Genomic DNA, 27,373 nt, shown 5'->3' with positions numbered 1-27,373 from the left:
CGACTTGCTCTTCAGAGACCCAAGTCCCGAATTGTTTCCCCACAGTGTTCTTCAGCCCAAAGCCTGCCTGCTGCGTGGCCATATGGCACATTTCACAAAGACGGAGCATTTGAGGTTCAGCTCACACATCAACAGAAAATCAAGTTATGCTTGTTAAAAATGACCAAAAAGGCATTTAAACGTGATATGCTTCATGACTTCAATTTTATTCTGGGGCATGTTTACATACGGTACATCCCGTGCAATTTATCGACAAATTATTGCCTATTCATTTACTCAATTGTGCAGTCATTTCATGGTGTTTCATAAAGTTGGGATTAGTCAAAGAACACGCTAAAAAAATCTTGAGACTGTGATGAGTTGTGTAAAAACATTTTTAAAAATATAGATGAGGCACGTCAACATGTCCCTTGGTCTTGACACTTCTTTTGAAGCAAAGGCATCTTCATGCTGGCTTGCAATCAACCCGCAGATATTAAACGGCCACCAGTATTGATCCCACGCTCTTACTCCAGACAGAAGTGCTGTCCCATTACATCTTTGCCAACGCTCAGCAGCTGCGTGGCGGCTTCAAACTCCAGTGGGATGCTCTTGGTCAATTTCTGCTTCAAGTTTCGCTCCATCAGCTGAGAAAACATTTATTGTGCTTGGTAACATGGCAATGGGGTTTGAAATGTTAGGGTGAGCAGGACAAGGGAAAAAAAAGTAAAATCTCGTTATCGCCTCAGAGGAAAACTGTTTAGAACTAATACCACCATGTGTGGTGGTAGATGTCTTTACTACAACACCACCTACAGCGCAGACATGTCATCTGTAAAGCTAAAGTTTTGTAAATGTTCCTAAAAACATCATCAAGAACTGCAGTACAGGTATTGTCAATTATCAGACTCCTCAAACACTCCCACAATATTAAAAAGTAGACGTACACATTATTTGTCATGGTTGACAGATAGAAAATGAATAAAAAGACGTGCGTCACCTCAAAAGTTGTTATCTCAAGCACCTCACTAATGTCGTCCTCCTTTTGTGATAAGGGCGTGTTGATGAGCATCGCGGTTTTGGCCACATCTGGATGGTAATGTCTCTGCAATGTCTGTAGCAAATCCGGGAGGAGCAGCTTTGGCAAACTCACTGTGATGTTTTCAGTCAGTGTCAGGGAATACAACCGTACACACCTTAATTTCCCACAGGCTACTCTCTAAGGCGTGGCACTTAGCGGGATCGTCCTCATCCATCAGATATGGGTCTTCCAAAGGCTCTGTTATCGTGAAACACATTTGACACACAGTTAGGGAGGTTTCGGTGGGTTTCTCACATGCCCTGGATGCATAGGAACTGACCATCTTCTGCGCTTGGCTTGTGAATGAGAACCCGAGAGGAAGGGTGGCGGCGGATCAGGTTGTAGATGAAGGGCAGCACGATGAGGAGCGCTGTGGGCGGGGCTGTGAGGGCCAAACGGGCCAGACGTTTGGCAAAAGCAGCCACGAGGTACACCGGCAGGTGGCTGGAGTTGAAATTGTTCACGTATGGTTTCACTGAATGAACTTAAAGTGCAGTCAGGGGATGGTGGATGAAGGCCTTACCTGGAACTAAGGAACAGGTTGGCCAAATGGAAAAAGCGGGCTCTGTACTTGACATGGAAAATGGAAGGTTCCAGGAGATTATACAATTTCTTGTAGAAGTCTGGGTAATTGCTGAAACACACCAATGTCAGGAAATGTAAAGTAGCTGATTCAACAAACTCCTTTTTTTTTTTTTTTTAACTTTCTGACGATTCAACAATTTGATACTAGTGCATAATACTCACAGGTTGTGCTCATGCATGAGGACAAAAAGTCCATTGAGGGCCAACAGGCTGATGGCTCCACCTATTCAAAAGAGACATCCGTGCGATGCTTTGCATCACGGTGACTTCACACATGCGAAAAACGATGCGAGTGTTATGCCGTCGATAGAATTTGGTGTCTCCCAAAATAATATCAGAAGTGTAACAAAAAGCATGCCTGTGTGCGGAGAGTGAGAGGTTTCCCACCCAAGATCCACTGTACATTATGTTGAAAGCAAATTGCCGTCGTCCGCTGATGTCCGCGTGCTGCGAATTTTCTGAATGTGTGACTCCTTAATGCACAACGGATACAGCAATGTACTTCAAATTTGGTCTTAATCTGACTGTCTATCATTACACCTCTGATGCGCAAATTTACTGAGAGGTCATGTGAAAGGTGCTACTTTCAACAGTGAGCCGCTGGAAGAAAAAAAAAAAACCTACCGACATCATAGGCGGCAGTCAAGAAGTCAATCATCAACGGAGGTTTGCTCATGTGGGGCAAAATGGCATCATGGAGGATCACCAAGACCTTTTTGTACATGTTACCCGGCAACTAAAACAACAAAAAGAGATGAGACAGTGAGAGTTGTTGTCATCGATGTGGAGTCATAAGGCAAGTTTGTGCAGTGCCACATTTCACGTTACTTTATACTTGAGGAAGCCAAGCCACATCCTCTCGAAGCTACGCTTGTGTTCCTGCCATGAGAAAAGAACATGAAATTCATTGAGACAATTACAACATGGGCAAATGACGTGATAGGTCAAGAAGAGCCTACGTACAATGAGTTTAGCAGCTTTCCAGTGTTCGTGTTTCGCTGAAATAAGGGCACAAAACGTAATCAGTGGGATTAAATGAATAATATTTCGAAGCAGCCAGTCTCACCTTCCTGTTTGACCATAAAGTTGGAAAGCTCTGACTCCTCCCTTGGCATACTGATGTTGGACATGAGAGTGAAAACGTTGTGTTGATATACAGGCATCACTTCCTGGAGAGAAAAGAAAAACAGTCAGATAAAATGACATGAACGCTCGACTCGGTGAGACAATGATAAGTACTGTAATACACCGCAAAGATATCTTACCCCTTTGCTTTTGTCCATAACTTTGCCGACATTCTCACGGATGGAACTCATGACACAATAGCGGATATCATCTTTCTCCAGGAATTCATGGAACCGAGAGATCAGCAGAGACTTGTCCATAGTTCGGGACAGCAGTCCGTCCACTATTGCCTACACAAGACACGCAAGTACATACAATAGGGCTCCTTCCAGAAGAAAAAAAAGCAAAGATGGGCATTCCGAATGACAAAACATAAAATACCTGCATCAGTTCCCTTGGAAAACGGTAGCGTTTGCCACAGCCCAAGTCCACAAGGGGATGTTGTCCTTCTGCCGCTGCGAACCTCATCAAGCAGCACAAGGAAGCTTCCTATGTTTGAAAAATGTTTACCAAAAATAGTCCAATGATTTTGTTCCTCTGTATTCTATTTTGAGCCAATTTACCTGGACCGCATGAAGTTCATGACTAAGATGTTCAAGCAGCATCTCTATGCAGTTGTTATAACGGTGTCTTATGAAGATATGGTATTTGTCTTCAGCACTACATTCACCTGGCAATGAGATGAATACGAGTTTAAAATATAAAACGTGTTTTGATCAATCCTGAGATAATGGAGTGTTTTTAAACCTACACACATGCACCTACCACTTAGTGCGTCGTCTTCTGCTGGCAGTTTGCCTTTAAAGAGCTCCTTTCTTTCCAACAGTGTGGAAAATAAATTGCTGCACGCCTCGACAGCCGTGACAACATCTTTTTCCCTTTCTGACTGCAAGAGGCCATGAACATTACTTAGAATGACAACGTGTTTGCATAGGAGTGTGCTTATACATACCTGAAGAAATTCAAATACGTCAAAAACGTCATTGGCGTGTTTTTTGCTCTCAAGTATATTATCGATTGTATCGTTTAGGTCAATTTTCGCTATTTTGACACTTGGTTGTGAAATTTTTCCCAACTTCACGTTTCGCTTCTGGGAGGTCGCCATGTTTGTGTCAGGGAGGCTGGCGGGGGCGGTGCTTCTTCTTCTACTCGCACTTCTGGATGTGGCATATTGCTGCCCCCATAGGCCATGTTTAGAACTTTTCTGAGCAGCAGTTATGAGCGAAACGTATTTAAATATTTTAAAATTAAATCTTTCAGTAAACTGTGCGTGTTAGTGCTTTAATTTGTTAACCGAATGTATCTGCAATTTAATTTTCATTTAATGTAGACTGATCCAAATGGATACTGGTGCAAATCAATAATTGAGACTATGGTACAAGTTTCAGGAGTTTGATTCAAATCACTTCTTAATTTGTATAATTGAAAATGTTTTATGTAATATTGACATTTTGAAATTGTAATCTTTGGATTCTCATTAGATAAGAAATATAGTAATTAAAATCATATTTAAAGAAAAGTAACATTTCAGTACAAGCCTAGTGAAACTATAAGAGTTTAATTTTTTTTAACTACTGAACTAAATGGTGTTTTTATTCTAATTTGAGTGGCACCTGATGTATTTATACAACAAGTAACCTGCCTATAATTTGCATTGTTCAACCTTGATAAATTTCATGCCACTTACCCTCCTCAGGGTTGCAAGTTAATAATTAAAGTACCGGTAAATCAAAATGTAAGGTGTCAATACCTGTATATCTAATACAATGTCTGAACCAAGCTACAGGGCCATGAATATCGCCGTCGGTAGGTCGCGCACTTTTCCATGTCGTGTATTGCAAAAGTATTATACTGAAGCATCCGTAGATCAATCAGACTCCTCTCAGTCTCAAATTTGATGCACTTTATCTTGCGCCACATTGGAAAGGCTATCAATAAACCACATTCTTGGAAGGTGATCCTGGCATATACTGTAAATCAATTGGCCATGGTGGAGTAATTCAAAGGGCTTTTATTATTTTTTTAATTGGTGTACAGTAACTCTTTAATAGAAAACAGAAACAACGCCTCAATGAGGAACCTTAACTACTAAAAAGCAAATTAAAACACAAAGTTTGTAAAAAACGTTTTTCATTAAAAAAAAAAAGGTCTGCAGGTTTCTTCTTAATCAGAGTCATTTGTGATATCCACTTCTTCCTGGAATAAAAGAAGCAATTATTAGTCAAGATAAAAGCAAAAAATATATATTCCTAAATATTCCCAGATACCTCTTTCTGCTCTTTATTGTTCTGCGTTTCATTGGCTGTGCCGTGAAAGTCATGTATGGGCAGGGTGGCCATCCAGCTGCGCATGGATCCCTCCTGACACTCCGTCTCCACAATTGTAGGATAAATGTGAGCCTCCTTGAAGGCCTTGATGGCTTCCTCTTCACCATCCCATTCGAGACACTCGTGCAGCCCGTCCCCACCAAAGCGTTTGTTATACCTGTCGAAGTGGACCCTCTCCAGGACCAAGCCGAGTCCCGGAGCTTTGGGCACGTCCACTTTGTCTTGTTCCCAACTCCGGTCAATGACGTTCTCCTCCGCGTATCCCTTAATGATCGCGATGACAAGGCCGATCATCTTCCGGATTTGGTGCATCATAAAGCTCTGGCCTCGCACTTTTATGACGGCAAATTCGTTATTACTGAGGATAAAAGGTTCTCCGCAGGACATCTCTGTGATGTAACGACGGGCACTGGGGTCCTTTGGAGCCTTTTGGGAGGTGAAGTTGTGGAAATTGTGGGTTCCCTTGTATCTCGCAAACAGAAGGTTGACTCTCTGTAGCGTCTCCGGATCGAGGCGAAAGGATGCCGTGTCATTTCTTTCATAGTCTTTATGAGAAAAGGCCACCGTTGGAAGCAGGTAAGAATATGTGCGAGCGTCACAGTTGTTTTTGGAATTGAATCCTTGGGTCACTCGTTTCAGACCTGGAGTTGGAGGGTACAAAAAAAAAAAAGGAAAAAGCAGTGTTGTGGTGTCTTTAGATATGACTTTAATTTGTCCTGCGCCCATGCACATAAGTGAAGAGACTCAAATTGTTTTCACCATTAAAATGAATGCAAATGTGCCCAAAATGTTACATCACAAAGTTGACTAATTTCACCAAATCTGTCAATCACTATAATTATCCTGAATGTTCATCGTCTATTGTGCAAGTTACCTCTGGTTACCTCCGAAGTGTGCTAAATTGACTGTGGCTTCCGGAAGATCTTTGATAATCTCATATGTCAATGTATTTTGATTTATTTTCCTTTGTGATTAATTTTCATACTTTGTCTACATATTTTAATGACTTGACCTCCAACACGTTGGAGTATGACATATATAATTATTGAATATTGTGTATATTGAAGTAAATGAAACCATTTCTCACCAAGGATTCTGATTTGAGGTGGCAGGTGCTTGTTGATTTTTTCAACAATATCTTCAATCAACCACAGCTTCAGAGACACCACTTGGCCTGCTGCTGACACACCCTAAACAACATCAAATAGTAAATATGTACTGTCAGATTAGTGATCGATCACATTTCAAATGTATTACATTTGTTAGGGAGTTTTATTAATATCAGCTGTAGCCTTCCCCTTTGAAGTTTAATTATTCTGCTCGGGTACTCCAGCTTCCTCACACATTCAAAAAACATGCATGTTATTTGTGAACCTGAGTGTGTGATATATGTGTGTGTGTGTGTGTCTATGTGCTCTGCACTTAGGTGGCGGAGCAGTCCATGATGCACCCTGCCTCCCAACCAAAGTTACCTTGGATAGGCTCCAGCACGCCAACAACCGCTATGAGGATAACTGCTGTCGAAAACGAATGCAGGGAGATGACAGGCCTACCTTATCAGTCCTGGCACATCTTTGGAAAGACATCTTCTTCATTTCATCACCATGGTTTTCAGGAATGCAACCTGATTTGATCAGAGCTGCAACGAGATCATCCTCTATTGTCCTGAACTGGGTGTTCCCAGGATTTCGCTAAAATTGAAATAAAAAGAATAAGGAGAGGAATGCTGAATTTGGGAGTGCTGTTTTTTTTATGTACCTGCATTCCATAGTAGCCCTTGCCACAGTATGCCATCAGGAGGATGACTTTCTTTTTGGGGTATCGCCTTTCCTCTTCGGCGTTGTCTCCATCAGATTTGGCTCTTTTAATGGTTTGAACAACCTCATTTTCCTCTTTGGATCGTTTCAAGAGATTGGCGCTTTGTGATGCTTCACTCATACTGGAAAGTAATTTTACAAGACCACCTGGAGGACGACGCATTTAAACCTTTATAGAAGAAGTATTTGAAAAGTGAAGTTACACTCGTTTTACGCGTGGAAAATCTTACCGTTTGCTGCTACTACCCGTCTACTGGTTGCCAAGGCCCTTAGCGGCAGTCTGGTTTGAAACATGTCCCCTGAGCCATCTAAATTTAAGGGAGACGACACAACCAAACCACACGATACAGGGTGAAATAGCTAACTCGGAATAGCACAGGATATCGTAATAAAACCAAACTAACTGAGAACGAAATGAGTTTTGAACGTGCTAAGGAAGAAAACGTTTTTCCCAACGATTCCACGTTTTTTCCAATTTAATAATTATATTATACATATCCGTAAATTTACGATAACGCCGCCATTTAAGCACATGGAAAATATCAACTTTAACCCTGGTTGGAAATATCGCGTGATTTGTTTTTATCGCGCGACTTCACTGTAACAACCTCGAACGCAGCGTTTATTCTTGTGAAAAACAAGTTCTTGTTATTTATTATTCGGCTTATTATTATTATCACTGTTTTTGTTGTATTGTGTTACGTTTAAACGTATGATTCACCTCATACTTTATATCGATTTATAATTTTTAGAATGGCAACATTTGTCTTAAAAACAGGTGTATTTTTTTAAATATCTACTTCTACCTTGAACACTCTGTTAACTACTTTATTATATATTGGTTATTAACGAATTTCAATCAAGGCGTTCTTGGCGATCCATTGGAGATCTGAATTATTGCCCAATGCTCGCACTCGTGAATAAAACAAGCTATGTAAATGACAGTTAGAAAAAAGAGAGAGTTTGTGCCGTCTTGCGTATATGAGTACTGAAGTATAGAAATGACGAATGACCATGCAATATACAGATTGTAAATTCTATCACAGATACGTGCAGTTATGTGGGCTGGAAGTCGTTTGTGACGCAGTATGTAGTAAACTTTGTATCCACTGGAGTGCAGCAAAAGCGTATAACACTGGTTAAATCCGCTTTGTGGCACATCACCCTATCCAAAAAAATTGCATCATAGGGCCCTTACATCCTGAACTAAAATAATCATGCATCACCAGGAGGTTTTCACCAAGAAGTACAATACATTCAGAACAGAGAGGTGTCTATATCCATGTTGTTTGAAGAATTGGTTGTCAAGAAACAATGTATGCTTCCAATTTCTAAGGGTTTTTACAATAAGTTACGACAGTGACATGTCGTATCACGATCAAATAAAGTCAACATCTAATCCCCTATAATGAAGGTTTTTAGCAAATAGACGAGATGTAAATGGTAATTTTACACAAATTTGTCTCTGTAGTGCCTGAAGGCCTGTGCTGATGAGCTGGCTCCAGTTTCACTAAGATCTTCAACAGTTCTGAAATTGTCCCATCCCACTTCAAATGCTTTGCCATCATGCCAGTCCGTGAGAAACCTGCACTTTTCGGGATTGAATGGCTACATGCCTGTCAACCTGGCATTTGTATCAATCAATCAAACCTTTTTTAATATAAAGTGCTGGACAGTGAGAGGATAGAAACAGAATCAGAATCAGAATCATCTTTATTGGCCAAGTAGTACAGGCTACCCTAATATCATTAATAAAAAGCAACTCCGATAAATAAGGATATGACAAATAAGTATAGATATAGCTACATATAGAAGAGAGAGAACAGAGAAAAAAGAAAAGAACAGCAGTTAACATGAAAACAACAGTATATGAGAATACAGTTTAGGAAGACAACATCCGAGCTGTGGAAAGCATTCGGAGAGTGGTCCCACATCAATCAACTAAGTCCCATAGGCGTTTGTCAAGGGAGACATCGAGATACTCATTATGCCATTGACAACTAGACGCAATCATTAAAATAACCCTTGAATTTCTCTTGTGACGTGCACACACTGAATGACAATTACCCTTTCATATCAGGAGTTGTTGGTATAACAGATTTTTTTAAATGTGGTGATTACTTCGTATTCCATTCCGATGCCTTGTAATATGAGAAGAGACAACAAACTAATACTAGTACTAATCACCATTTTTTCCCCTTTTAACTATTTCTATTTTCAAGCGCAGTGTTAATGTTCACACGATGCATATTGCTATGGCTTACAATAATACTAGAAAGAAACCCTTTGAATCATTGGTGATGAACACGTGGGCCTACTATGCTACTGTTTTAATGTATAATGTTTGATGTAAAATGTTATTGACACATGTTCTTTTCGTGTTTAAAAATTGTAATGTCCTTGAATGTGGTCAAGGATGACAGCTGTCGATGCACTACAATTTTTTGTTACAATGAGTGGTAACAGAATGCATATTCACGAGAGCCAATGTCAAGCTGCAATGTTCATGAGTTTCTTAACAACGTCACAAGCCAAAAACCAGGCCCGCCCTCATTTATTTGCATTATCTTTGCAAAAAATACGTGTAGTAAATCGTACTTTGCATAAATAAGGATAAAATTTGTGATTTATTGATGGATCCATTTAAATCTGATACAACAGACAACAAATGGCGGAGAGTTTTTTAAATTAACGTTATTTTCCAAAGGAAATTAAGATGGCGATTGAGGGAGTTCCGGTTTGATTAACCAATCAGGAAAAAGACTCTACTGGTTTGAGCAACCAATCAGAGGGTTCCACATGCGGACACCGAACACCGCATTCGACTCACACGAAGGCTGCGGCGGACAATTGCAATTCATAGCGAAGAGGACGCTTGGTGAACTCGTAATAATTACATAGGCAAAACAGGCTAGGACTGAGTTACCAAACAACCGCATGTTTAAATAATTTGTCTGTGTCGGTTTTTCTCGAGCTCCGTCGTGTATACAGAAGATCGGTGCGCACGTTTACGACGTCGATGATATGAGTTATCCGTTGAATATTTCTCGGGAGAGCGAGCAAAGCGCGACCGGCGAAATCAAGCCAGAGCCGAAATTTTAGCTTAGCTTTAGCGGCTAACTAGTCGTTAGCACCATAGCCGCTAATTCGGCCCCTTTAAACAGACACCTGCTCGCTGTTTTTGTTCTGTTTAAGTTGTTTACACGCAACACCACAGTAAAAGGCAGTTTTAGTGTTTAATTTTAATTTAAAACCCAGTAGTGTAGAAGGAAGGAAGAACCGTGTCAGGTCGAGGTCGGGTCCATTACAGGCAAACGGGTCTCTTCGAGTGGCCGTTCACAATGGACAACGCGCACACTAAAACGGTTGAAGAAGTTTACAGCTTTTTTAACGTGAACGAGAGTACCGGCCTAAGCTCGGAGCAAATCAAGAAACAACGGGAACGATACGGACCCAACGGTAAGGATTGTGGATCCTTAAGCGTGCTTGTGGCATGTAACGTTATATGGCCCGTGCCACCGTGCTCATGTAACGGGCGTCACGTTGAACAAAAGTAGCTTGACATCACTTTTTGCATAATGAAATGTGTAAACGAACTTCCAGATTCACACTATGAATACCGATTGTCCAACTGCTGTACGTTAGCTTACTCTTATTGAATACAAATTATTGATCAGTATTGAACTTGTTTTTTATTTTTCTCTCTGTGATTCGTTGACGATGATATGCAGAATTGCCAGCTGAGGAGGGTGAGTACACAATTCACTTTCTTTTCAAATAATGTGTTGAAAATGCGCTTCATTTAAATGTCGTCATTGTTTTTCTCTTGAAAGGCAAGTCCCTTTGGGCACTGGTGGTTGAACAGTTTGAAGATCTGCTCGTGCGAATCCTTTTACTGGCTGCCTGCATATCCTTTGTGAGTATTACTCCTGTGTCATTGTTTGCTCAATAGATATAAACGAGCTGTTTTGCACATACACACTGCTCTTTTGAAAAGGATAGATGCTGTAATCCTATCTGAGTAGGTCGTGAATCCGATCCAAAGGGTGGAAAATTGAAGTAAAAGTATGACAGCAATTGCGTAATTCTTGATGTATTGCTGAAAGAAAATATCGATGAGTCACTATGAGATTCATGGCGCAGAAGGCAGGAAATGTGTGCATTTTTCATGTAACAATGTAAGAATTTGAGTAAATATCATTCAGTAATCTTCGTTAATCATTTGGTTATATTTGCTATTAATCCAGTTTGTAGCGGGCCCTCAAACAAATAAACAGGCGATGTTTTCTGATGGGTGCTTCACTTGAGGATTTCATTCATCAAACGTCATTCTTAATTAATACGAAGTACAAAGAGCACGATCAGGATAAAATATGACTAAGCACACAACTGTCATTTTGTGAATCCAAAGAGATGAATGGGGATGAGAAAAAGAGAATCGCGTGTCTTTACTCTCCACAACAAAACTTGACAGCTTTTATTACATGAAGCAGGCAGCCACTTCCTTTCATGTATATCAGATTCTTCCTGAGAAGCCAGAAATATGTCGTCTCCCTCTTAAAATAACAGAGTAATATTTTGACAAAAATAAAACATGTAAACATACAACAACGCTGGGGAATGCAAAACTATTACCTTTTACGGATGTAATCCGCCATAGATTTTTAAACGTGGCGTTCTTCATCACCTCGGTGGTTGTAGTCTTCCGAGGGCTTCACATCCCAATCCAATGCTCAAACTATGGCTTCGAGAATTGGATGCCGGACAACAGCAAGTACATTTGAGTCACAGTCCACAACCGTTTATTAACAAACATCAAACCTTCTAGATGAAGCGTTGAGTGTTGCAGAGGGTACTAGAAAGGAGGAATTTTCCTGCTCTTAATGTAAATCAAACATAACCACGTCTCCTCCGAGCCTGCGTTGTCTCACGACATTGATGTTAAAACAAGTGAAGTTCGGGCTATGGTGCCGGCGAGCTAAAGGCTGTCACCTTGTTAATCAGTAAACAGACGAATATGTCACCTATACATGTCACTGAGATTAACAGCCTGTCGACATAAGAGCCGTTGAAGCCTTAGGTGGCACATACATAAGGTGCACTTGAGCATTAGTAGACTGATACGAGACAGTAGAAAAGCAGACGTCATTTGTTGTCTTGTGATGGTTGCGGAGAACACTGCCCAATGTGTTTCAAAACCTCGATCTATCCTTTTCGTGATTCCTTTTTGTGCGTTGTCAAGCCCGTTCACACCCGCATCATCCATTCACAAATCTACCAATGTGGCCCGACGTGTTTAGTTTGTCACAGAATAAAGCGATGCTTGAATGAGTTGTACAAATTGTAATTGACTGCTTGTGGGAGAATAAATTGTCACAGTGTTTGATTTCCTCTGTCGTTAATGACAAGTCGTTAATATCAGTACGTGACAAAGTGACATTCTATCGCACCTAGCCCAGTTTCCACCACCTGTTTCAAAACGTCTTCATGTTTTTTTAATCAGGGCAGAGAAGTGCCTCATCAAATACTTTTAATTGCATCCTTGCATTGTGTCGGCTGCAGGAGAAATGTGGGGAAGTTGATGACCTGGTTTTTATGTAATGAATCACACGTAACTACTTTTACGAATTACCAACGCAAACACTACCATGGCTTCATCTGTCGTGATTTCAATTGGAGTGGTTCTTTGCGATACATTTGTCAATGAGTGGAGGCCATTCACATATTTGAATCGCGTTCAAAGCCAACGTTTCCTCTGTTGTAGGTGCTGGCCTGGTTTGAAGAGGGAGAAGAAACAGTAACAGCTTTTGTGGAGCCTTTTGTGATTCTGCTTATTCTTATAGCCAACGCAGTCGTCGGAGTCTGGCAGGTAAACATACAATCAAATCAAAGACTCTGAACAGCAAACCATCACGTCTCTGAACAAATGACAGTGACACTGCACCATGACTGACCTGTCGTGGCTTCGGCGGGGCTTGTTCACATTTTCACTTCCTTAAAAGAAACGTTTTAATTTCCCCAAATCTGTTGAAACTCTTGACAGGGAGAAATGGCAGCCACCCAGGATGAGAGTTTATATGGAAACAAAGGACAGCTAATTCATTCTCTGCTCAGTGACGCCTCACGCGTTCACTCCGAACAGCGTCGAAAAGTACAAAAGTCGAGTCGTTTATGACAGATGGGCTGATGGTGTGACACTTCTTTTTTTTTTTTTTTTTTTTTTTTGGTTACACCCAAACCAGTGTAGGATACAATGAGGGTCAAATGCTTGTCATTGAAACACTTATTGATTGGATTGGATAAACTTTATTGTCAAATGTACTGTATGTGTAACATACAGCACAGATGAAATTTCTTCCCTCTCAACATAAAACAAGAGGAGCCGCTGCGGGTGTCCGCGCCGCTATCAAAAGAAAAGTGAACAAAAAAAATACAAAACGACACATGAGAGACAGACAATCGTGCACTCTTAACCACTTTCCTGCACACACTTTGTTGTCTGAAGCAGTTATAGATGAAAGAGCGCCATGATAACTTTGTTCCATTTTCCCCCGTCAGGAGCGAAATGCAGAAAATGCAATTGAAGCCTTGAAGGAATATGAACCGGAAATGGGAAAGGTGTACCGCCAGGATAGGAAGATTGTCCAGAGGATCAAGGCCAGGGACATTGTACCTGGGGACATTGTGGAGGTTGCAGGTAAGTTTACGAGGAGAAAAATAGAATTTTTTTTCTCTGTAATATTTGAACATTTTGCCTTGGGATTTATTTCCTGTTCAAAAAGGAAATGTACTTCCTATAAAGACAAGCACACACGCTGCCTATTCCTCTTCAGCATTTTACTGTCAGAAATGTCTGTAAATAGAACCGTTATGTAATAGATTAACATGTCCCAAACTCCTGCCCGTCCATCCCACTCCTGCATAATCTGCCACACACACACACACACACAATTATTGCTCCATTATTAGAATTTGCTGACGTTTTACTGACAGCGCCGTTTATCATGCGTGGGTTGAATTGTGATCTTTCCATTCATGAAAAGAGGACAAATCGTCTCTTGAGGGCCCGTATGACCCTGTGAAAGGTCATTGAAGGCTGTCGGCCTACGTGCTCGTCCTCCACTTCAGAAAGCAGCATGGAACCAAAATAAATAAATAAATAAGTCCAGTCTCACTCTCACTAGATGCTGCTGCGGAGTAAGCTGGTTTATGTGGAGGAGGGAGATGCAAAGTGTGCTCTTATGTTCAATTATTTTTATGCTCACGTGTTTTTTTTTTTTTTGGGGTCAGTCCCTGGAGATGTTCTCGGTTCAGAAAAGAGCTGAACAATACACAATTTGTCTTATTTCCCGGCATCAGATCAGAGATAATCTCCTTTGTTGACATTGGGGTGAAGAAAGGTCCCCCTCCTCCTTCAGGCCAGCATGTTCCCAGAATAAGACAAGCTAAAAATACATCCACGACGTTTTGCCTTACAACATCAAAGTTTAGGAAAGACTGGACTGTATGGACACTGATAATGAATTGTAGTGAAGATCCTCATGGTTTCACTGGCTGTGATTGTAGTAGCTTTGGCTAATCTAATCATGACACCGACGCAGATTTGTGGCTGGACAGCTGCAGTGCCTTGTTGTTTGTCTTTCATGGGGTCTTGTCTGTTCAGGGATGATCTTCAAAGTCGTTTGAAGGTAGGCAGGTGGTGATGAAGAGCTTCTGACAGGATCTGGTATAGTAGCAGCCTCGCAGGCCATATTTGGTAGTTCTGATGCTACTGTCTTGTTTCGGTGGGTTAAGCTAAAGAAACTGTGCTTTGGCATTCTCCAGTGCTGATGCTTAAGTGCTGTTGTTGTTTCTTCATTTAATATTGATCTGTTAATATAATTAAAATACTCACGTCTCTGCTCATGAGAATGTTGGCACGTGTGCAGACAAAACTGATTTCTGCCCCCTTCATTCCAGTCGAACATTTACAGCTAATCAAAATAGTTTTCCATTTTTGGATGTGTTTTTTTTGCAGGACTCATCGGGTCCAATTCTTGTTACATCCTCCCTCCCTCTCCTCCTGTCTCCTCTGGGGGCTTCAGAGGCTCAAGGGTTTACATGTCTGTCCTCCCTGTCCACATAAGAATCTGTGTTGCTCTCAAGATTCCAGTGTTATATTGGCCCCTTGCTCCTACTACTGCAATATTGCTGTAAGATGAGCTGTCAAAATACCCCCCCTCCCCCGTCCGTCCCTTCATCACTCTTTTCTGTTGAATTGCGGTCTTCTAAGCAATAGCTGTTAAGCATCAGTATCTCTTTCTCTTGCTCGCTGTCCCACTTTCGATGGATGAAACACTTGGGGGATTTGGTGTATGTCAACATTTAGGTTTACAAGGGACGGACGGACGGCTGCAGTTTATTGTGGAAAGGATGTGTAATGGATTTGGGTCCCAGGCTGTTCATTAATGGCACTTCAATTGTACATTGGAGCAAAACCTTGAATCTGATTTGTTGTGCTGTCATTTTGCTGATCGATCAATGTCATTGATTGGATCCGCTAAATAAGACATTAGAGCAGACACAATCTTGTTCAGTTGTTGAAATAGATTGGTACATCAGATCGGTGGTCGGTTGGCGTTTTTTTTTTTTAACTCCAAAATCTCTGTCATGCAAAGCCTGCTGCAGATAGCAAAACATTCTGAAGAATCTACAACTCCAAACATCTTCCGCATTGGAATGCAGCTCGTGATTTTGGTATTTGCTTTCATCCTTAGTTGGCGACAAAGTACCTGCAGACATCAGGCTGACCTCCATCAAGTCAACTACGTTGAGAGTGGACCAGTCAATTCTAACAGGTAAAAACAAATACGTAGACTGTTTCTTCACCCAGATTAAAAATATTCTTGTATAGTTGCTAGTTCATATGGACCTGGTCAGGAGCCACCCCATGATTTCCCCCTTCTTTCAAACTAAACACATATGGGGGAAAAAGAAAAAGATTTGCCCCCTTTTGACGTACATACCCCTTAAGTCATCCTGTAGTTATGACTACGCAGTTAATACCAAACAATCAAACATGAAGGATGTGGATGAGAGGCATGTGAAATAGAGTGGTGGGTGGATAATTCGGACAGCAATGGAAAATATTCAAAGTGGCATATAAGGATGGATGCCGCACGTGAGAGTAGTTTTATGTGACTCGAGGCCTTAAAAACTCTTGTCCTACCCAACTGCCTTAATTGGTCGCGAACTCCACTGGGTATTTTTAGTGTTTGAGCTATTTTCCCTCTGCGCCTCTTCTCCCCATTCAAGGCCACGTAGCCTTCAAACGCTGTCTCTTGCACCCTATCGGAACAAGTACAGACACTGCTGAGTTGATTATACACAGTACAGCGACATCATCAGCTACCCTCCCGGCTATCATGTATCCCCCCGAAAGGCGCCAGTCGATAGTTGTCATGCCTGCTTAGACAGCTGCAAAGACTTTTTTTCCCCACACGCCGCAGCTTTGCTGAAGTGTCAACAAAGCATCACAACTCCTGCACGTGTGACTGTTGAGTGCCACTTATGTTGTTTCCTCTGTGTAGGAGAGTCCGTGTCTGTTATTAAACACACCGACCCAGTGCCAGACCCCCGCGCAGTCAACCAGGACAAGAAGAACATGCTCTTTTCTGTAAGTGACCTGTGAGGTGCATTTTGGGGTTTCAAACATCGGTTGCTATGAAACCTCCAAGCGGACGCTCAAACTGACACCCTGAAAAATGATTGCACTGGATCAGTAAGATTAAAAGTTAACATTTTTCCTGAATGACTTAACTTGTATGAATCTGCTCGGTTAAAATAAATGTAATAGATGTTTGTCTAGCTCAAATTGTATTTAGCACTCAGAACATTTTCTGGAAAAACGACAGCTCGGTACTATCATGTCTTTAAATTGCTCGTTGTTTGGTTTGACTTAACACTCATTGCGTAATGTAATTTTCCCAAAATCTTACTACTGGACATGTGTGAAATATCTTTCTATCCATATTGTTAACTACATGACAACTTCTAGTTCTTGGTTTATGAAATGAATTGTTAGTTATAGTTGACTGTTTTCATGGTCCCCAGGAGGGGTTGAACCGATTAGTCCCCCTAATTACAAGAACGTCGCTCAAAAAGATGCAGTTTTAATCTTTTTTTTTTTCTTCTTCTCTTTTTAAAATTTGGCTACATGACACGGGCTATTGAAGTATATCTGACCGGTTTGTCACATAAATCTTTTCAGTTTTTCAATCCTAAGTCCAAAGCTCAGGATAGTCGTCCATCTACTTTCACGCTTCCAGCCAGGAACCTGATGTGTTACTTCCCTTTCCTCCCAGGGCACCAACATTGCAGCCGGCAAGGCTGTCGGCGTGGTGGTGGCCACAGGTGGGAACACGGAGATCGGTAAAATTCGCGACGAGATGGCTGCCACCGAGCAAGAGCGCACACCACTGCAGCAAAAGCTGGATGAATTTGGACAGCAGCTGTCGAAGGTAATGCGCTCGTGTTGTTCAGTGATGCACCGTTTGGATTTCGTGCTACTGAAATGACCGCATTTCTGATCGCTTGCTCTTGTTATGCTTCAGGTCATTACGCTGATCTGCATCGCCGTGTGGATCATCAACATTGGACATTTCAGCGATCCCGTCCACGGAGGCTCTTGGATCCGCGGGGCTGTCTACTACTTCAAGATTGCTGTGGCGCTGGCAGTGGCGGCAATCCCCGAAGGTAAGCCGGCGGCGTATCTGTCGACAGTTATTTAGGCCATGAGTCAATCAAACATAATGTCAAGTTTTGTATTATCTGACGCGACGTGACCGTCGTTCTGTTAATGAAACGTTCTCCCCATGACGTTGCTCTTCAGGGTTGCCTGCGGTCATCACCACTTGCCTGGCTTTGGGGACACGACGCATGGCCAAGAAAAACGCCATTGTCCGCAGTTTGCCCTCCGTGGAGACCCTTGGCTGCACATCGGTCATCTGCTCGGACAAGACCGGCACACTGACGACCAATCAGATGTCTGTGTGCAGGGTAAGAAACGGTGGCACACCGGGACACACCGGGAATCGGAAGCTTTCGTTGTAGGGATGGGTAGATCGATACCAAAATGTTGATATTTCCATCCAGATGGCTCAATTTTAAGTATCGATCCTCAAGCTAAAGTATCCATATTTGAAATGAGTTTGTTTTTTTTCATCTTTATTTTTTGTGTATTTTTCTGCATACAAACGACTTTTTCCTTCCACCTTCTGCACGCACACAAGCACCGGCGTCTCCTCCCGCCCATTCGAATTATGTTACTGTATTGAGAAGTGGAGAGGAGAGGGAGATTTACTTTTACGTTTAACCAGATTAATTGTCCGGGTTCGAAATGTTCAATTAGTTTTTCGTTGAATCAGCTCCATTTGCTAAAACTTTAGCTTTCCCCTTATAACGACTTGATTCATTTATAAATATAAATCTTATCTTTTTACGGTCCCGTCTCAGTCTTTTCCTCTGTGACCTTCTTTTATCACCCGGCGCCCAAAGCACGGCCAGACCGGATGTGGATTTGTTTGTGGGAGTTCGTCACTTGCAGCACAAGTGGCAGTGAAGTTGCATAATTGACCTTGTGGGAAGAGCTGGCCCCCTTCTTCCTGTGTCTCCAGCTTTTTTTTTTCTTATTTTTGTAGTACACTGCTGCCATCTGCTGGATGCTGTCAGTCCCATTTTCCTGCAGAACCTCCACAAGTCTGATCTGTATGATTGTTAATATCTTATCCATCCATTGTGTTTGTTTTCCAGATGTTTATCATCGACCAGGCTGAGAGTAGTCATTGTTCCTTAAAGGAATTCACTGTTACCGGCTCCACATATGCTCCAGATGGACAAGTGTGAGTCTTAAGCGTTTTAATACACGTCATCCTGTTGCACCGACATGACATTCGGGTCTCGTTGATAACTGGCTGTTTTGTCTTGTGCGTTCCTTTAGGTACCAGGATGGCAAACAAGTCAAATGTTCCAAATACGATGCGCTGGTGGAGCTGGCCTCCATCTGTGCTCTCTGTAACGATTCCTCGTTGGACTATAATGAGGTGGGTTGGCAGTTGCACTACGGTACTTCTACTCTGCTGTTGGGTCGTGAGTGCTGTGATATGTATGACCCCCCCCCCCCATTTCCAGACCAAAGGTGTGTATGAGAAGGTGGGTGAGGCCACCGAGACGGCTCTCACATGCCTGGTGGAGAAGATGAACGTGTTCGACACAGATTTGACAGGCCTTTCCAAGATCGAGAGAGCCAATGCCTGCAACTCTGTATGCAACATTTACTTTTCCTTTCTTCAAAATACGCAAGATGAAACCAAGACTAACCGGCTTTGTTGCGTTGTTGTTCAATGAAAGTACTGATTGCGTGTGCGTCTGTTGTATTAAACATGCAGGTAATCAAGCAGCTGATGAAGAAAGACTTCACATTAGAGTTTTCCAGAGACAGAAAGTCCATGTCTGTGTATTGCACCGCCAACAAAGCCCGCTCATCTGCATGCAAGATGTTTGTCAAGGTAGGCTCCACCCAATCATTTCAGATGCTTGCTTACCGTTAGTGAGATTTTGTCCTCTGCTACTCACAGTCATAGTGGGTCAACACTTGACTTGCCAAATGAACACAAATAACCAGTATCACATTCATATTGTGAAAACCCCTTCTTGTTAGACGTGCGCAGATTTAAACCCTAAAAGTTGGTGCGCTCTCTAAACAGGGTGCCCCCGAAGGAGTGATTGACAGGTGTACGCACGTCCGCGTAGGTGTCAACAAGGTGCCCATGACACCCGGCATCAAGGACAAACTGATGTCTGTGATCAGGGAATACGGAACTGGCCGGGACACCTTGCGCTGTCTCGCTCTGGCCACCCGAGACAACCCCTTGAACAAGGAGGACCTGGTCTTGGAGGACTGCACTCGCTTTATTGACTATGAGGTAAATACAACTTGCTCGTGGTGGAATTTTGTTTTGCCACTCTCAACAAATCGTTTTAATCAGCTGCATAATACTTAGAAGTACAAGAAATAAACTGTTTTGTCAATTACCTCAGACCGACCTGACCTTTGTGGGCTGTGTGGGCATGCTGGATCCACCCCGGGCAGAGGTGGCGGCTTCCATTCGACTCTGTCGTCTCGCTGGCATCCGAGTAATTATGATCACAGGAGACAATAAGGGTATGTTGTTGGCGAGTGCTTTGTACAGCCGAGGTCATTTCTGTGCGCACTGCTTCGTCACTTATAAGAGTGAGCTTGCATGTGCAAAATAAAGAACATGAACCATTGTTGACCATTCCGACAAATCTTTGTCTTCCTCAAAGCCAAAACTGTAAATAATATGCTCCTTCTGGTCATTAAAGGCACGGCAGTTGCAATCTGCAGACGCATTGGTATTTTTGGAGAGGACGACGACGTCGCCAGCATGGCTTTCACCGGCCGAGAGTTTGACGATCTCAGCCCGTCTGCACAACGCGAAGCGGTGGTCAAGGCTCGCTGCTTTGCCCGCGTGGAGCCGTCCCACAAGTCCAAGATTGTCGAGTATCTGCAGTCCTATGATGAGATTACAGCTATGGTAAAGAAGGGCTGACGTTTGGTGATCTCAAATGACACTTTGAATTTGGAAGATTGGAGGTTTATTGTGGGTCTTGCGTCGCGACTTATGCACATTTCAGACTGGTGACGGAGTGAACGATGCTCCCGCCCTCAAGAAGGCCGAGATTGGTATTGCGATGGGCTCCGGAACAGCAGTCGCAAAGACTGCGTCCGAGATGGTGCTGGCCGATGACAACTTTGCCACCATTGTGGCCGCTGTCGAGGAAGGCCGGGCCATTTACAACAACATGAAGCAGTTCATCAGATATCTCATCTCCTCCAATGTGGGCGAAGTTGTCTGGTAAGGGGGTGCCCACAATTTCATTTTTTCCTCAGCCTTTTTTTCTCAGTTATTCTGATTTTATTTTATTCTTTGCTTGTGCGTGTCTCTCTGTCTGTCTGCAGCATCTTTCTGACGGCAGCCCTCGGCTTCCCTGAAGCGCTCATTCCAGTTCAGCTGCTTTGGGTCAATCTGGTGACTGACGGTCTGCCCGCCACCGCTTTGGGCTTCAACCCACCAGACTTGGACATCATGAACAAGCCCCCCCGCAACGCTCGCGAGCCCCTCATCTCGGGGTGGCTCTTCTTCCGATACCTTGCCATTGGATGTAAGTCGACCAATGTCTCGGTGGAATGAACGCAGAGTGATGTGCATGTAAAATAATTAACCAGCACCATGTCTGTAAATTTACCCGTCAATATCTCTGTCTGCTTTTTCAAGTGCGATAATGGTCTTCCACATATTGACCTCCACTCTTAAAATAATGGCCGTCGTCATATTTTGACTGTTTATTGCAATGTTGTTCTTGCTGTGCTTCACCAGGCTATGTCGGTGCTGCCACAGTGGGCGCCGCTGCCTGGTGGTTTGTCGCTGCCGAAGATGGACCAAGGGTCACATTTTACCAGCTGGTATGAATTTTAAGCCTAACTTGTATGATGCCAACTGAGAGCAAAATTCACTGAAAGATTTTTTTTTTGTCTGGTGTTAACTGGTCGAAATAGAGCAAACAGATCGCGATTTAGACGCGATCTGTTTGCTCCGTTTTGACATGCGCAGATGGTAAAATGCATCACTAATGACGATGCCAAGCAGAATACATCTCGGTGCTCCGGTGGTATTTGCGCCTCATTACCTGAGGTAATATGCACATATTTGGTGGAGCAACTGGCCACCTTTAAAATGCTTCTAATTTACGAACATCAGGGCCAATAGCCCCACAACGTTATGGGGGAGGAAACTTAATCTATAGAAAGTTGGTATGACATTGGCGCTTCTTAGTGGAAGCCTCATTTGAGCGATGGAACGCAATGTGAGTCGTCCGGATTTGGCCCTCAGTGCGTTAGCATTCTGCCGAAAGTTCCAACGTGTGTTAACCATTGCTGTCGTGGTATTTATTTGTTTTGCTTCCAGAGCCACTTCCTGCAGTGTGGACCAGAAAACGCAGACTTCCAGAATATAGACTGTAAAATATTTGAGTCTCCTTATCCGATGACCATGGCCTTGTCGGTGCTGGTCACCATTGAGATGTGCAACGCTCTCAATAGGTTGGTTTTGTGTTTTTATTGAGCGGTGTAACGACTATTCCACAAACGTGGTACCAAAAGGGTGGCTTTGTGTTTCAGCGTGTCTGAGAACCAGTCTCTGCTACGTATGCCTCCCTGGGAGAACGTATGGCTGCTGGGAGCAATCTGCCTTTCGATGTCCCTTCACTTCCTCATCCTCTACGTGGAGCCTCTTCCGGTAAAAAACATGAATCAGATAAAAATTGAACACATGTGTATGCGGGGGCCCATTTGGGCTCGGCATCCTCACATTGCAGTGGAGGATCTGTGACTTTGAATGGGTATGGCTTTAAAATGCCAGCCTGGCCAGGTGAGTGGCATGTGTGTCAGTGAATGAGAGTTTAAACTGGGCGAGCTGTTAATGGGGCACAAATGGTCACGTGGACTTGGACGCAACGCTAACAATTTTTTTTCTTTTGCTATTATCCTGCCAGATAATCTTCCAGATCACCCCTCTGAATCTGACCCAGTGGCTGGTGGTGCTCAAGATCTCACTGCCGGTCATTTTACTGGACGAGGTTCTGAAATTTGCGGCCAGGAACTACCTGGAGCCGGGTAAAGAGCTGGAAAAGGGCGCCACCTCGGACGGCTGCTGCCTGGCTGCATGCATGGAGGGCATCTCCTGGCCCTTCGTGGCCCTCTCCCTCCCCCTGGTCCTCTGGATCTACAGCACCGACACTAACATGGCCGACATGTTATGGAGCTGACTGACTTGAGCACAACCTCGACTCTTCCATCACCCACCCGCCCCACGCCTCCCATTCACTCCTCCACCCCCCTCCCCCCATCCCTATCTGCCCACCTTCACGTGCGTAGCTTGTGTGTGTGTGTGAGTGTTTGTTTGTAGAATTTGTGTGGGTGTGTCGATGCGGAGGAGCAACTGTAACCCATGAAGTGCAACAGTACTCTAAATTCCCTTTGAGAAGTCACCCGATTTGAGTTGGCCCAAGGCTTTAGCTGACCATCACTCACATAGAAGTTGGATGAGATTGTTCAACAGTTGCCATTTTTCACTTTTATTTTTCAAAATAATTTCCATGCCTTTTTAAGCTTTATCCTTTTTTTTCCTGAAGTGTCAGGTGGCACAAAGGTAACTATTATTTAGCGCAACTTCCCTCCTTATGAAAAGAAAGTTGGGGGGACTCAAGAAAATTGTGGATCTGTACAGATATTGAACACTATTTTATGCTTTTTTTTTTTTGTTTGTTTTTTAAATGGCTTTGTAAATTTGTTGGACCACCGTGACTTAGACGTACTGCCTTGATGTTTCTTTTCTAATTAACCATTGTGTCTTCAGTGTAAACGTTTTTCAGAGGACAAGCGATGCGTGGCAGACAAGAAGGGGGGGGGGGGGTTGAGAGTGAATGTTGGAATGGTCCAATTAGATGATGTGGAAGTGGGGGGAGAATATTCCGAGAAAAACCCAACCAAAAACTAAACTGCATGTCCTGTGACCAAGCATGAACTGTATATGGTTGCTCAATTCTAATTTATGTGTCCCTTCTACTCCAAAATGTAAGACTAGAAATTAACATCATGGATTTTGGTTTTTCTTTAGTGATATGATTTGAAAGAAGTCGTTTTTTTCTGCACTGGGAAGATCACAGCTACCTCAATGTGAAACTAATGTTTTTTTTTCTTTCGGTTAATTTCTGGATGCTTCCCCAAGAGTCTTACTGTCTTGCTCAGCTGTACCATCTGAGGTCCCTCCCCCCGGGGTTGCTTGTGCAGAAAAAGGAACAGTTTTACTTCCCTCTAATTTAGAAAAAAATCCTTTTGCATGTTTTTTTTCCCACTCATTCCCACTTTCGAGACCAAGTCGTTCAAGATTGTGTACATAACCGTCTTGATGTTGATTTAAAGGACAATAATATAAAGAACCGATAAATACAACCCAAAAAAAGACATCACATGATTTACCCCAAATCGTTTTTTCCCCTTTAACTTCAAAAAATATATATATACTTATGAATCCTTTGAATTAAAGTGTTTGTCATTATTTGCTTGAAGGAACCTTACCCATGTGCGTGTGTGAGCAACGAATTTCACATAGGAATGCTTGGCTTTTAGATGAGTTTGGTACTAAATATTGACCATATTTGGTGTGAACATGTTTGTGTCCGTCCAGTTCATGAATTTAACACAAAAAGATATTGAAAGCATGTTTGTGGCGACAGAAGCCTGGATGTGTTTGTGTACCACTTGACAACATTGATGTGCTTTTTCTTCCTTCAATGCCCTCCACTGGCTCCCCTGTCACGAGAGTGAGTATTTCTTGTTTCTCCCCCCCACCCCCTGCACACACAATTGATTTTACAAAATGACTCAAGACCAGAGTTTTCACTGCCCCGTTTTATTACGGCGACTAAAGTCGGAGGTGCCAAGATGTGACTTGTAATAGGAATCTACATCCGTGCGGCTCACATGCTCACATTGTGAATGTCACTTGTGTGCCACCCCTTCCCACCCAGCCCATCCCTCCTCCACCCTTGCTTGAAATTATTCACAACACGATCATGCTCTTAATTGGCAATGATCTGACACGTTTTTTCTTTTTCCTAGGTTGGCTGCCCTAAAAATCTTGAATACTTTAACGAGGACCAAGCCGTCGTCATTCATTCCGCACGCCGTGACGATGATGTATGTACACTGAAAAGAAAAAAATACTGATGGAACATTTGGTTTTTAGAGATCACGTAATGAGTTGACCTTTTTCTGTGTACATAAAAAGCCAATTTCTTTCACTTTTTTTTTTCTTCAAATCTGAATCTTGAGTGTGCACTTGTCCTTTGCCATGACGATCCATCCATCCGTGTGGCTTATCAAGATGCCGATTCGATAGCATGACTATTGCCCAGGTGGCTCACAATAAAAAGGCTGAATATATACAGTTCAAGACTTGCTGCATTGCGGCAATCATTTATTTTTCATTCACATCGTATATCTGACCATGCCACCAGACCCGGCTGCAGTAGAAGTGCAGTTGAGAGTGGCCTTTCTCTGTGGGCTGCGTTTTGGTATACCACACCTGTGAGGTGGATGAATTGTTATGGCGAGGGAGGCACTTTGGAGCGTATTAGGGCTTTTGCGCACGTAGTAATGCTGTATTCACCTCGTGAAAAATGGGAGCAAAAAAAAAACTGATGCAATTTATATTTTTGTTCAGAGTGCGTGTTTTTTTTTCTTTTTTGTGCAGAGGAACAGATTTTCACAGGAAATAGACCAAATACAAGATACTTTTATTATGGTATTGATTTTACACTCACTTCCATACAGCTTTCATTTTAGTGTGCAGGGAAGTTCAACACCCCAACATGTCCCTCCATTCGAGCCTGAAGTTCCCCCCCCCCCCCCCCCCTTCCCCTCTTTCATGGTAGTTTTGACGTGTAGGGACTTCTTAACATTCGGGCGCCTTTGGTCTTAGCTTGCATTTTGTGTACAAACATCGTGCATGCCTTGCAGCTGTATGTAGGCTTTACAGTTTGTAATTATAGATTGTAATGTAGAAATACTCTTACATGAAGACTTAAGGTTTTAAGATGGTTCGATAGTAGACTTTTTGAAATCACTGTTTTTATTGTCATGTTTGCATCATTAGAAACGACACATCAAAATGAACTTGGCTGTGCACTACGAGGTCTTAGGCCAGTCGATTTTCTGTCTAGTGGTTCATTCGTAGAGGACATCCCTGCAATACAACAGTGTTCTATTTTTTTTTAAATTGCCTCTAGGTCTCCATGATCCTGTATGTTTGGCAACTGCTGTAAAACTGTGATCTAATGAGAGGCGTACTGTGCGGTCCGTCCAAAGGAACCTGGGTTTAAAAAATATGTATATTAACCATGTAAAAAATACGACTATCATTATTTAATGCTGATAATGATTGTAAATGCATTACAGAGGTTGTGTTTCCAGATAAATGCATTGCAGAGGTTGTGTTTTCAGGTAAATAAAGATCATATTTAAACTTTGTGTTTGGCTTCTTTACATTTCTGATTATTAGTCACAACGATGGGGGAATAAATGGCTCTTCATATGGAGTTTACTCCAGCCCATCATTTCAGGATGAAATACTAAAATCTCAGAAGATACTCAAATCCCAATGCGTTCATTTTCTACAACGCTTATCCTATTCGTGGCTGCAAAGCAAAAGGTCAGAGAACACACAAAGGGGTGTCCCCAGTTGTTATATTTACAGCACTTTATAGGCTATTTAATTTTAAGTATTGCCTTCTTTCAGTAAAAGTGTCCCCAGCAAGGCTTTGATTAATTTACAGCAATTTATGTGTATACAATACAGTAAATGCTCAAGTTCAGGCTATTAAGTGTTTCATAAATGTTAAATTACAAATCTTTTGTTTTAATGTACAGCATTTTAATAGCCAATAGGCTATGCTCAGGTTCAGGCTACATCACTCCATAAAAAAAATAACTATTCATTGCTCATAAAGCATTTTAAACTTGAAGCACATCTAAATGCTTTCTTGACTTCTCCTTCCTTACTGACCAACAAGTGACCCCAAGGCCCAGTGGACTATATGACTTGTTAAATACTGTAATGTCAAGAAGATCAAAGAATGTTGTCTTTTTAAAAAAAATAATAATAATACACGCGATTCAATACATTTCAGGGTTTGAGGGAACCAAACCCTCAAATTTCTTTCGGCCACGTGATTTTTGCCATGTGCAGAGTGTCCCTTATTTCCAGATCTGAAAGGTGACAACCCTAATTCACAGGCTGGGTCCTTCAACACATTCAAAGGCTGCTCGTCATGGAGACTACGTGGACCACATAAACCGTCACTAATTTGGTCTTCGGTGGACCCAGTCTGTGAATTTGGACACAGCCAGAGGCAACTATCATTGAATGGAACAGATCCCATGGAGGTCACTTGAGGCAAGTGAATGGCTTAACTGAAACCCGAATAATATTTAACCCAGAAATGCTCAAAAATATATGAGAAACATTTATTAAGTCATCAAGCATTATATGATGTCTTATAGCCACAGAAGACATGATCTCAATGGGCCTCTGTTCTTAGGACCACAAAATATTATCCTGACGTTGACTGGAATTGACTCATTCGTCCAGTAGGTGGCATTGTTGAATTAAACACGCCAAGAGAAGAAAACCTTTTCAAATCTTGTGAAAAAAAAACCTGTCTGCTTTACCGAGGCTCTTTTATCTTAAAACGAGCAAGTATATCAACAAAAAGGGTCATCGTAATATCAGTATTTCACGCTCTGACAACGAAACAAACATACATGTAAATGTAATTCA

At 42.3% G+C, this 27,373-nt stretch overlaps 3 protein-coding genes across 4 annotated transcripts; 1 reads left to right on the top strand and 2 right to left on the bottom strand.

Moving 5' to 3' along the window:
• Positions 1-185: 185 nt before the first annotated feature.
• noc4l (nucleolar complex associated 4 homolog) lies at positions 186-3,895 on the bottom strand. Its single transcript, XM_086135938.1, has 15 exons — positions 3,723-3,895; positions 3,536-3,656; positions 3,334-3,440; positions 3,152-3,259; positions 2,911-3,060; positions 2,712-2,814; positions 2,609-2,643; positions 2,474-2,524; positions 2,270-2,381; positions 1,808-1,868; positions 1,584-1,694; positions 1,341-1,504; positions 1,176-1,258; positions 980-1,093; positions 186-626 (listed from the first exon to the last, which is right to left on the bottom strand). Exons 1-15 carry the CDS (start codon positions 3,873-3,875, stop codon positions 507-509), a joined length of 1,593 nt encoding a protein of 530 aa, XP_085992064.1. The 5' UTR covers positions 3,876-3,895; the 3' UTR covers positions 186-506.
• Positions 3,896-4,767: 872 nt separating this feature from the next.
• Positions 4,768-7,466, bottom strand: pus1 (pseudouridine synthase 1). The gene is made up of 6 exons (XM_086135990.1): positions 7,145-7,466; positions 6,856-7,061; positions 6,651-6,788; positions 6,185-6,287; positions 5,038-5,738; positions 4,768-4,966 (listed from the first exon to the last, which is right to left on the bottom strand). The coding sequence occupies exons 1-6, from the start codon at positions 7,206-7,208 to the stop codon at positions 4,934-4,936; spliced, it is 1,245 nt and encodes a 414-aa protein (XP_085992116.1). The 5' UTR covers positions 7,209-7,466; the 3' UTR covers positions 4,768-4,933.
• Positions 7,467-9,724: 2,258 nt separating this feature from the next.
• Positions 9,725-26,059, top strand: atp2a2b (ATPase sarcoplasmic/endoplasmic reticulum Ca2+ transporting 2b). Of its 2 annotated transcripts, none has more exons than XM_086135113.1 (24): positions 9,725-10,373; positions 10,646-10,663; positions 10,748-10,830; positions 12,679-12,783; positions 13,473-13,611; positions 15,671-15,751; positions 16,484-16,569; positions 17,258-17,413; positions 17,507-17,648; positions 17,785-17,951; positions 18,705-18,793; positions 18,892-18,994; positions 19,083-19,214; positions 19,340-19,459; positions 19,658-19,876; positions 19,992-20,115; positions 20,298-20,509; positions 20,610-20,830; positions 20,935-21,137; positions 21,353-21,438; positions 21,941-22,074; positions 22,153-22,270; positions 22,527-22,647; positions 24,655-26,059. In XM_086135113.1, the coding sequence occupies exons 1-24, from the start codon at positions 10,256-10,258 to the stop codon at positions 24,666-24,668; spliced, it is 2,991 nt and encodes a 996-aa protein (XP_085991239.1). In that variant the 5' UTR covers positions 9,725-10,255; the 3' UTR covers positions 24,669-26,059. The 2 variants fall into 2 exon arrangements, with proteins under 2 accessions (XP_085991239.1, XP_085991238.1); XM_086135112.1 differs by having other exon boundaries at positions 9,726-10,373; positions 22,527-24,356.
• Positions 26,060-27,373: the final 1,314 nt, after the last annotated feature.

This window comes from Hippocampus guttulatus, chromosome 17, assembly GCF_054856545.1.
Source record: "Hippocampus guttulatus isolate MCC_2025c chromosome 17, RoL_Hgut_1.0, whole genome shotgun sequence".
In the NCBI taxonomy this organism is placed as follows: domain Eukaryota; kingdom Metazoa; phylum Chordata; class Actinopteri; order Syngnathiformes; family Syngnathidae; genus Hippocampus; species Hippocampus guttulatus.
The sequence above is the reverse complement of the archived record's forward strand: the minus strand, read 5'-3'. Positions and strand labels throughout refer to the sequence as shown.

Bases quoted from the DNA above. Each gene is read 5' to 3' on its own strand.
- atp2a2b (XM_086135112.1), top strand. From the start codon at position 10,256: ATGGACAACGCGCACACTAAAACGGTTGAAGAAGTTTACAGCTTTTTT. The intron at 19,877-19,991 runs GTAAATACAACT...CAATTACCTCAG, and splicing joins CTCGCTTTATTGACTATGAG to ACCGACCTGACCTTTGTGGG. The intron at 22,271-22,526 runs GTAAAAAACATG...TTATCCTGCCAG, and splicing joins TCTACGTGGAGCCTCTTCCG to ATAATCTTCCAGATCACCCC.
- pus1 (XM_086135990.1), bottom strand. From the start codon at position 7,208: ATGTTTCAAACCAGACTGCCGCTAAGGGCCTTGGCAACCAGTAGACGG. The intron at 6,789-6,855 runs GTACATAAAAAA...TTTCAATTTTAG, and splicing joins AGGGCTACTATGGAATGCAG to CGAAATCCTGGGAACACCCA. The intron at 6,288-6,650 runs GTAGGCCTGTCA...GATGTTGTTTAG, and splicing joins GATGTGCCAGGACTGATAAG to GGTGTGTCAGCAGCAGGCCA.
- noc4l (XM_086135938.1), bottom strand. From the start codon at position 3,875: ATGGCGACCTCCCAGAAGCGAAACGTGAAGTTGGGAAAAATTTCACAA. The intron at 3,657-3,722 runs GTATGTATAAGC...GGCCTCTTGCAG, and splicing joins ACGTATTTGAATTTCTTCAG to TCAGAAAGGGAAAAAGATGT. The intron at 3,061-3,151 runs GTATTTTATGTT...TGTCTTGTGTAG, and splicing joins TTCCAAGGGAACTGATGCAG to GCAATAGTGGACGGACTGCT.